The sequence below is a fragment of the Quercus robur genome, chromosome 4 (genome assembly GCF_932294415.1).
Source record: "Quercus robur chromosome 4, dhQueRobu3.1, whole genome shotgun sequence".
Lineage (NCBI taxonomy): Eukaryota > Viridiplantae > Streptophyta > Magnoliopsida > Fagales > Fagaceae > Quercus > Quercus robur.
The window spans coordinates 79,327,417-79,338,419 of NC_065537.1; the positions used below are offsets into that span (position 1 = coordinate 79,327,417).

Here is an 11,003-nt window from a genome sequence, read left to right on the forward strand (position 1 = left end):
TACATTTCGGGTCTTGTTGGCCAAGGAAGCACAACACTATTTTTTATACGTATCCTTCATCTTCAGATTAAGTGACCGTTTGGATAGTGATTATTAGCGTCTGCATTTGCATTTGAGGAAAAGTATATACCTTTTTTTTTTTAGAAGAAGGAAAAGTATATGCCTTGTAACTCTATCTTTGAAAGCTACATTTCAGGTCTTATTGGCCAAGGAAGCACAACACTATTTTTTATACGTAGCCTTCATCTTCAGATTAAGTGACCATTTGGATAGTGATTATTAGCGTCTGCATCTGCATTTGAGGAAAAGTATATGCCTTGTAACTCTATCTTTGAGAGCTACATTTCGGGTCTTATTGGCCAAGGAAGCACAACACTATTTTTTATATGTAACCTTCATCTTCAGATTAAGTGACCGTTTGGATAGTGATTATTAACGTTTGCATCTACATTTGAGGAAAAGTATATGCCTTGTAACTCTATCTTTGAAAGCTACATTTCGGGTCTTATTGGCCAAGGAAGCACAACACTATTTTTTATACGTAACCTTCATCTTCAGATTAAGTGACCGTTTGGATAGTGATTATTAGCGTCTGCATCTGCATTTTTTGTTTTATTTTATTTTATCTTTTTGAAGTGTGTTTCTATGGTTGGTGGCTTTTCCAGTGGGTCCCATGTACTGTTCACGGAACCTACAAATTTATTTTTTCAACAAAACTTTCATTAAAAATGAATCTCATGGCACTATTCACACATTTAAAAATTATTGTTTCAGTGAAAGACCTGATGCACAACTTTTAATTGTTATGATTTTTGTTTTTATCCACTTCGAAATATAGCAAGTGTAATTTAATTTTAATCAAATTAAGATTTTTATCCATTTAGAAATTATAATTGAAGAAAACTTATATTTTTTTTTCTAAAAATTTAAGAAATCTGCAATTTAGTGTCATCACTTGATGCAACCACGACGTCTAAACCCAACTTTTATTATATATAATATAACATGATATAAAACATTATTCTATAAAACACTCTCGCAGCATTTAGCAAACATCCGCTTACGGAGCCCACAAGGGACTTCTTTCCTTCTTTGTCAATGTTTAAACTTTAAACTTTTCCAGTTGAGGACTTAAGTTTTTGATGAATCCCAGATACTTGACAGTATAAAATGGAGTGACAAAAATTCTTTAGTCACAGGATTGCTCTATATTCTCTGACACTCACAGAGAGAGAAAGAGAGAGAAATGGCGGAGGAGAAGCAAAGACACGGCGGCGGCGGCGGCGGAGGAGGAGGAGGGAGGATAGTGAAGGTGGAGCCGAAGCCGAACAAAGGGTTGAGTTCAAAGGTGATAGACTTTGTGGAGAAGGTGATGATGAAGTTCATGTACCAGAACAACAACCACTCTTCTCTCCCTCACCACTTTCTCTCCGGTACATTCACTCCCGTTTCTGAAGAGACCCCTCCCACCACCAATCTCCTCGTCAAAGGCCACCTTCCTGTGAGTACTACTGTATTGTGTGTACACTACTTTAACTTGCCATCTTGAACATTTTACTATTGCCTTGGGTTTTGAAGCTCAAGTGCCTCTGTTGGCAATGACATTGAATGCAAAATATGTCTTACAGGAATGCTTAAATGGAGAGTTTGTTAGGGTGGGTCCGAACCCAAAGTTCACCCCTGTGGCTGGATATCACTGGTACGTCTCTTTTGTCTTTTACTCCTGTGGAACTACTTACTACTACAAGGACAATGCTATAATTACATTTTTTTTCTTGACCAATAGCTATGTCATGAATCAATGTTTAAATTTCAAGTTTTTGTAGATTAAATTATGTATAAAAATTAAGTTTATGAATCGAATAGAAAATAATATCTGATTATTACGAAATTTGACATGTATGTTATAAACATAAAGAACATGTATCCAACTGTTAGATTTTTAAAATATGTTTTCATGTTAATTTTTTGTAACCAAATTTGTCCTAAGCATAATAACTTGGCTTAATCCCAAGTGAAGAAATATGTTCAACTGCCTTCAGTATATGAAGTTAAGTTTTTTATTATCTTGGTCCCTTATTTTTTGGTAAAGTTCTTTTTTTTGGGAGGGGGAGGGGGAGGGGGTGGTGTTAAGCCTGGGCTTATCAAGTTGGTGTGAAAGAAAATTTAGTTCATAACCAGGTCATATTATACTTATTTCCTTTTTTACTCTCTTTGCAGGTTTGATGGAGATGGGTGCGTGATTTTCTGCAAGCTTATTCTACCAGTATTTCTTTCTAGTTTTCTTGAAGAAAGAAATCTAACATATAACTTCAGTACCTGGTTTCCCTCTTCAGAATACCATTAATGTCTCCTTGTTTAGTTCGTTTAATATGTGGGTGCTTTTTTGGGGTTACTGATTGCTCAAAGGCCAATATTTTCAAGTTTTCCACAATGAAAGTAACAAGAAGTTTCAATTAACATCTTATAGGATCCAAGTATTTGAAAAAAATTTGGCAACTCTATTTAATATGAAATTACATTAATTGATTTACTCACCTCATTAAACTGTGATATATGCATAATATTAATATATGAGCAGTACACAGTGAAGTGTCAATTTTCTTGAGTCATCATATGTTTTGGCTATATGTGAATTGAACCCTTGTAGTTCATTCTTTAGTCTGTATAGAATCATTTGGCTCCACTGCAGTTTGGCAATGGAGCCAAACAAATCATTTTTCTAGTGACTGAAACTACATAATCTCTCTATTAGGTAAACAAATATGCATTTGCTTTTTTCCCCCTTTCCCACCATTTTGTGGTTCTTCCCATGCCTAAATACGTTAAGCTATTTGAGACTGGCACTTGAGGTTAAGGACTTGAAGTTTGGATACAGACATCGTCTTGATATTAAAGACTGATTTTTTACTGATTTAACAACATGAATCACTGAATCAAGCTTGCTATGTGTGAAAACTTTCTCCATGACTATATTTCTATGTGGTGGCAGGCATTGAGTCTGAATTTTTACTAGTTTAACTGCATCAAATGCAACTGTCATGTTAATTAATTAGTGAGTTCAAAGTATTTATGATTTCTTACTGAACCTGGTCTTAGAGTGAAACATAATCGTGGAGTAATGTAATCAAAACCAACTTTGGATTTCCTGGTGATATGCTCAATCATCAGGATAGAAAGAAGATAATATGCTTGATTTCCTTCTTTGTGATCCCTTGACAAGCTCATCTATTTTCTGTATTAGTGAAGGGGAAAGAAAACTTGATTTTAGTTTGCTTATCATTTCCTATGTTCATGATGTTTATTACACTATCTAGTGTTATATTCTGGTTGGTTTTGGTAAATTGTGTCTATATTTTTGGTGGAGACCACTTGATTGTTTCTAACCATCCTGCTAGTTTTATGTTAGTATGTTATAGTTGGGATATGTTCCAATATTCTGTTCTGCATTTTATAGCCTTCCCACTTTTTCATTAGATTTTTGAGATTCGTGAATGTTGTTTGGAACCCATTACATTTACCCCTTATTAATCTGTTAAAACAAGAAGGGATTTAGGTGATATAATTAATTTTGCAGTATGGTTCACGGTTTGCGCATCAAAGATGGGAAAGCAACCTATGTCTGCCGCTATGTAAGGACATCTAAGCTTCAACAAGAAGAGTATTTTGGAGGTGCTAAATTTTCGAAGGTATACCAGTAAGCTATAGGTTTCTTTTGTTCTTTTCCTCTCTTTTCTGGTATATTCATTTAGTGCTTCATGCCACTAGGATTTTCTCCACTTCTTAGTGAAATCTTTTGCCTGTGCATATGAACTTTGCTGCTAATGGGGTGATAAAAGATAAAGTATGTGATAAGGTAATTGATGATTGTAGAATAAAAAATGTCAAAAGCAGATAAATCGTCTGTTGTATATTATTAATTTGGTGGTTACATTACAGTATGTTACAGTATGTTGTGTCTTTTTTTCTTTTTAATTTCATTTCCAGCTTGGAGATCTCAAGGGGCTGTTTGGATTAATCAGAGTGATCATGCAAAAGCTGAGAGAAAAATTGAAAGTATTAGATGTTTCATACGGAACTGGAACTGGTAAGTTAGTCTAGTGTTCAACTTTTTCTGGAATGAAAAGACATCTGCTAGGATGCTCATAGTTTCCTTTAGTACATTTCAAAAAGCATTATTCTACGTATTATTATTTTTTTGATTTTAATTAATGTTGAATTGGCTTTTTTGTGTTGGGTACTAGTGTATGTATAGGTCCTTTATTGGTTGTATCCCTAAACATTAGGGTGCAGGTACACTGGTATACTTGGAAATTAATTTTTCCCCATTGGTAAGATACACACCGCATACTAGACTTAATACGAAAGGTCATTGGCAACCGTTGGTGATATATTATTAATTGTACCAAAAGCCCAAGCTATTAGGAAAGAGTGAATTTAATCATTCAAACATTATTCTAACATTCCCCCTCACGTGTGGGCCCAAACTCCCCCTAGCATGATAGCCTTAAAGGCATTATTGGCCATTTGTATTGGGTATATCTCATTTTTTTCCCTATATGTCATCTGTGTCCAGGTAATACTGCTCTCATATATCACCATGGGAAACTTCTAGCACTTCAAGAGTTTGATAAACCTTGTAAGTATGTCTCCTTTAGTTTTTACTTCTGGAAAAAAAAAGGGGGGGGGGGGGTGTTTCTCTGCATTCCATTGATTAGATGACCTAATGGGGAGATGTGTCTGAATATCCCCATCAGCATATAAATTATCTTTTCAGATTTCTAGGTTGCTTTACTGATTGTAGTGCCATGATGATGTAACCACTATGCTTTTTATGGTGGGTGCAAAAGGCATTACAGAGCAATGCCAATTTGGTTGTCTCATATATGAACTCTTTCAAATGATTTCTTGCCTGAAATGAAGAATTGATATTGTTCTCACTGCAATACTTAGATGTCCTTAAAGTTTTGGAGGATGGAGATCTTCAAACTCTTGGCATGTTGGATTATGACAAGAGATTGGCGCATTCTTTTACTGCTCATCCAAAAGTTGACCCATTCACTGGTAAAGACATCCTTATAAAAGAAACTTAGTAACCCATTGTAATGGAAGAGTTCCTTTTAACTTACAGAATCCTCCCATGCAGGTGAGATGTTTACATTTGGCTATTCAACTTCACCACCATATATCACTTACAGAGTAATTTCCAAGGATGGTTTCATGCATGACCCTGTACCAATAACAATATCAGAGCCCATCATGATGCATGATTTCGCCATTACTGAAAACTATGCAATTTTTATGGATCTTTCATTGTGTTTCAAAAAAAAGGTATTGAACTGGTAAAGCTATTTCTCCTACAAATTTAACTTACTAAAGAAAATTCCATGGACAGAACAGTGCTTTATTGAACATCATATCAATCACATCACGTGCAACTTGGAATATTTGTTTAAATTTTGATTTTCAGGAAATGGTGACAGAAAACAAGCTGATATTGAAATTTGACACAACAAAAAAAGCTCGCTTTGGTGTACTTCCTCGATACGCAAAAGATGAGCTGCAAATCAGATGGTTTGAGCTTCCAAGTTGCTTCATCTTCCATAATGGTTTGCTTGTTTCCTTTGCAATCCTTTTCATGTGCCAGAATGTAGAGTGAGTCAGGGAAAAATTTTAATTTTAATATCAATTTTTAAAAAAAAAAAAAATACCGTTGTTTTGAAATAAATTGTAAAAGTAAAACACCTATCAAGAAATTGTAAGAGCAAAAATTTTCTATATTACACATCTTGAAGTCGCTTGAAGATCCAATTCCATGCTTACTTGGCAATTCCACAAGAGGTATTCACATAGGTAGTGTGAAATCATTGTTGAAGATGTGATTTCACTGCACATTGAAATCTTAGGTTAAAGCCACGATTTCACTGTTGAGTACAACAACAAAACCTTATCTCAACACTTTGGGGTCAACTATAGATCCTCAACAGATGAATCCAGGTCGGCCACATGTATCTAGTGGGGGATGCCTCAATTTGTATCAATAAAGGATTCATTTCTTACAATCCAATTCAGCCTTGGGTAAAATGTCAGGTTGAAAACACAATTTCACTCTTGGTTGAAATCCAATCTTCAACATGCAATTTCACGTTGCATTCTTGACATCCTCTTGTGGTGGTGGTGGTTGAAATTTTGAACCAAGCAAAAAATCACATTGAGTCACAATTTCACTTAATATTGTGACTTGAAGATGCAATTTCAAAAGATATTGTATTTTAAAAAATTATTTCAAAAACAAAAATATTTTTATAATCTGATAATTTTCCCCTAATCACTCGATTATCAAAGCTTTTTGTTCTTGATTTGCATTAACATACTCTTATCCTTGGGATTGGCTACACAAATCTATTCATGCCTATCGGTTTTATGGTCACATGACATCTTCTGTTAAATCTCTTGGGATCTATCCTTGATTTGTTGAGAACCTCCTTTTAATTTTTCAAGCCTGTGCAGCACTTTCCCTATTCACCATTGCATGGATTTGTTGACTGATAGAAATGGGACATTCTCAAGTGCTTAAAGTAGAGGACATACTTCACCTTAATTTATTTATAACTTGATGTTTTCTATTATTCTTTTAAGTAACTTTTCTGGTATAATTTTAGACATTTTCATTGACCCAAATTATTGTGACATCTTCTTGACAGATTTTTTTTTTGATAAGTAAGAAGGATGTATATATTAAAAGCTGCCTTATGCAAAGAGCATAAGGCAGTCCAAAAAATTACTAGGAAGTGAAAAAAGAACAAACAACATAGAAGAAATTAATTACAAACATAGAGAGAACTAAGGAACAAGGGGAGCAAATCAATAGATGTGAGTCCCCAAGGGGAGGGAATTATTAGATTCAAGAATCTATCTATTATTTTGTATTTTCTGAATTTGCAGTCAATTTAAGATGAATTGAGTTTGGATCTCTTGATGATATAACAATCCATAAAATTGATGCTGCTCATAATTCTAAAAATTGGTTTAAGCCTGTCTTAGTCCAGTCAATCTGGGGGAAAGGAGCTTGTTCCTTACTATTAGTTGAGATTTGGCCGATTTCATTCTTCTATATTTGTGAATTGATACCCTCTCATGGTTCATGATTAAGCTATAATTAAAGTTTATGAATTTTTTTGATGACTTCCTTTCGCTAGCTAATGCTTGGGAGGAGGAGGATGAAGTTGTTCTGATCACTTGTCGCTATGAGAACATAGATATGGACAGGCTCATTGGGATTGTCAAAGAAGAGCTCAAAATTTTATCATCTGAGCTGTAGGTCTTTCACCTATTTTATGAAATTTCTAGTCTCTACGCCTGCATGCATGTTTCTGATAGTTACTATTCTTTTCAGGTATGAGATGAGATTCAACATGAAAACTGGTCTAGCTTCACAGAAGAAATTATCAACGTCTGTTGTAGAGTTTCCTAAGATGAATGAGAGCTACACAGGCAGGTATATATCCACTTTTGGTGATTGGAGAATTTGGGTTGTTTGTTGTATGTAGATTCATTCAAAGATTGCAAAATTCCCATTCAAAGATTAGAGAAGCTAGATGCTGAAAGGCCATATTTATATGATCTTTTGCTTTTTTTGAATAGGTTCTGAAACCTGATTTTGTTTTGCAGCCTACTTCATTATTTTGCTAGCAGCCATGTTTAATTAATTGTTCTCTTAGGTGTCAAGTCCTTATGTATTCTATAATTTGTATCTATGCAGGAGACAACGGTATGTATACGGAACCATACTTGACAGCACTGCAAAAATCACTGGGATTATCAAATTTGATCTGCATGCTGAACCACAGACTGGAAAAACAAAACTCGAAGTTGGAGGAAATGTTCAAGGCATCTATGACTTTGGACCTGGCAGATTTGGTTCTGAGGCTATTTTTGCCCCTCGTGTGCCTGGCATGACATCTGAAGAAGATGATGGCTACTTAATATTCTTTGTGCATGATGAGAATACTGGGTAATACTTTCATTTCTCACACTTTTGACAAATTCATAATCTCTCTTTAAATTTAATGCATGAAAATTTTGATGATTAATGTTTTTGCTTTATTAAATAAAGTAATTGCTAGTCAAATTATGAGATTGAAAGGTTTTGTAAGAAAGTTGTTGAAAATTTATTGCTCCTAATTTTTGCAAATTTAGGCTTTTTAAATTGCGTCAAAGGAGAAAATATTACTATATATGCTGATACCGCAACTTGTTACCTCAACTGTTGATGGTACAGATTAAAGTTTTGAATTTTTTGATGATGATAAATCTCAATATTTCATTTATAATTATGCAGAAAATCATCAGTTAATGTACTTGATGCAAAAACAATGTCAGCTGATCCTGTTGCAGTTGTTGAGGAGATACTCCACAGAGTTCCACCCGGTTTACATGCCTTCTTTGTAACAGAGGTCAGTGTTACATCAATTACTTATGGATTAAATTTCTTTCTTACATTTCTCTCTGTCTCGCTACAGTTGAAATTAACTTCATGGTTGAATTCCAAGATAGTTTTGAAAAGTAAAAATTTAGGGCAACCAAGATTTAGACAAAATAAAATTGACGATGACAAGGATGGTGTGCCTGATATTCATACTTTTGAAATCACTTCCAATGCTTGCTTGCTTCTTTTTTGACAAACAAACACACACATACACAAGGGAGAGGGAATGGGGTTTTAACACAAAGGCATAGCACAAATTCCACTAAAAACCATGGTCACTTACAATGCTTACTAAAGATTACTAAGTTTGAAAATAATATGGTACGTTATCTATTTAATGCTCCCTTTAATGAACATCACTTAGTTCTGAAATTGGTAATGACTCAATAAATATATCTAACACCATAACTTTCTAATATTAATGATGTCCTCTATATTTGATACTGGTAGGGGAGCCAAAACATGTGATCTGGGGAAGGGTGTGGCTTTTGTAGTAGTTTGTAGGGTTTTCCACTTGTCAAGCAAGCAAGAATAAAATATAATAAAATAAACATATCATGAAGCAGAGTCAATCGTTAAAAATCTCCCCTTTTCCCTTCCCTTGGGCCAAAGCTTACTTTATTACACTGAGGACTTCGTGCCAGAAATGACAATTGAGTCAAGTGACCAATTCACTGCTTTAGATCTGAGTCTTACTGAAAAGAACTTGCTTGGTAGCCAAAGGTTTTGGTGCCAGAAATGGACAATTGAGTCACCAAATCACTGCATTAGATCTCAGTCTTACTGAAAAGAGCTAAGAAATTTTTCAATAAGATTCTGATAAGCATTGGAACACAGTAGAATGCATAAATTTTTTTTGTTGAGAATACAGCTGAGGTTCCCCAAATTAATAGAAGAATATTTTGGTTTTCACCATGGAACTGCATTGTTAAACCTATGATTATTTTGTTCCTACTTTTTTCTTCAGCTTTCTCTGTTTTCCCTTATTTTTATTGTGGTGGTTCTAACTCATATTCATCATTTTTGTACAGGAGCAACTTCAAGAGCAGGGGAAATCATGATTGTCTGATTGTTGGAAATTCCACAATAACTTTGAAATAGAGAAAGCGCAAGTCAAGAGGATCCATGTAAACATCCACACCGAAAAATAAAACCGTACTCTCCCAATATTGTTCCTGGGGATCCTTCTAAATTAAGAGGAAAAATAAAATTGTAATAATTCCTGTGGTCACCAGTGAGAAGTAACCCTAATTAAAAAATATTGGACTTTGACAATGTGATATGAGGGTTCATTATCAATTTTAGCTTATCTTTTCTAAAAGATTATTTTCTGTCTCTATTAGTATTATCTTATTCTCTATTACAGTAAAATGGTATTAGAGCTTAACATCATTGTTTCGTGAGGCTGGAAGCATACAAAATTTTAATGGATGCTCTTTGAACATTTTGTGCTATGTTCCTCGTTGCTTAAATGGGAAACTACTGCTAGAAACTTTTGAAAATATTCTGTTTGACATTGTAATCCAGCTTGAAGAAATATATCCATGGCAGTTTTACCTTTTTCCCTGTCATTGTAATCATAGATTCAAATGCACCAAAAATAAATATAAAACCCAGATTGCTTGAGGAAAGAATAGAGGTATAGAGCTGCAAAAACCATAAGCTGCATTGCATAATTCCAATTTTTCAAAAACTGCATTTCATGAATGCAAAAGCTGATTCCGAAACTAGTGCTATTTGTTACAACAAAATTCACGACAATGCAAAATACATGAGCCCCTTCAGATTCCATTGGAGCAACTAAATCTACCTTATCGCGCACTGGCTTTGATCGCAGAAGCAATGTGTATTGCCTAATGCTCCAATTGTGTTTCCAGGTTGCAAAACAGGTTCCTGCGGGGTGTTCAAACATATATGGTAATGTGATACAAGTAGCATACATGTAACATGATATTTAAGATTAGCTATTTGCTTAGCACCTCATGTACTTTATAAACAGGGAGAAGATTAGAAGATTATGGATCATTTGGTTCTACTAAGCTAAAACAGCATTTTCATCCAGCTAGGTAGAACTTTAAGTGTTGGGGAAAATGGAAAACTTTTGTTTTTTTGCTGTAATGGAAATCTGATAGTCTCTCAGTGAAACTCTCTCTTAGAGAATCAGTTGTTTGTGGTTATACCTGGCATATTAATAACTAGTTAACATTTGAAACTACCTTTTGCTTATTGTTTTGTTGAAGTCCAACACTGATGATATGGTAAATCTCACTTGGGTATTGTACCGTGTTTTCCAGAGATGGCAGGGCACCTTCCAAACCCTCCTAAACTAGGATATCTTGTTGACAGTGGTTGCTACTATTCAAGAACCAAAAGACAGGATTTCTCAGATAAAATATATATTCCGCAGCCAGCTCCACTTTAGTTTCCAATCAAAGTCTAAACGCCTGAAGAAATTTTATTTTGAGGCCAGGAAAGCTGCATAAGATGCATGGAAAGAGGAGGAAAATGACCTCTT

At 34.6% G+C, this 11,003-nt stretch overlaps 1 protein-coding gene across 2 annotated transcripts; it reads left to right on the plus strand.

Annotated features, from left to right (window-relative positions):
- Positions 1 to 1,033: 1,033 nt before the first annotated feature.
- On the plus strand, positions 1,034 to 9,814 carry LOC126723920 (carotenoid 9,10(9',10')-cleavage dioxygenase 1-like). 2 transcript variants are annotated; one of them, XM_050427927.1, is made up of 14 exons: positions 1,034 to 1,501; positions 1,629 to 1,699; positions 2,221 to 2,322; positions 3,578 to 3,689; positions 3,988 to 4,087; positions 4,577 to 4,639; positions 4,954 to 5,064; positions 5,147 to 5,331; positions 5,471 to 5,609; positions 7,200 to 7,317; positions 7,397 to 7,498; positions 7,763 to 8,014; positions 8,342 to 8,456; positions 9,520 to 9,814. In XM_050427927.1, exons 1-14 carry the CDS (start codon positions 1,247 to 1,249, stop codon positions 9,547 to 9,549), a joined length of 1,755 nt encoding a protein of 584 aa, XP_050283884.1. In that variant the 5' UTR covers positions 1,034 to 1,246; the 3' UTR covers positions 9,550 to 9,814. The 2 variants fall into 2 exon arrangements, with proteins under 2 accessions (XP_050283884.1, XP_050283885.1); XM_050427928.1 differs by having other exon boundaries at positions 1,036 to 1,501; positions 2,221 to 2,235.
- The last annotated feature ends 1,189 nt before the right edge of the window (positions 9,815 to 11,003 follow it).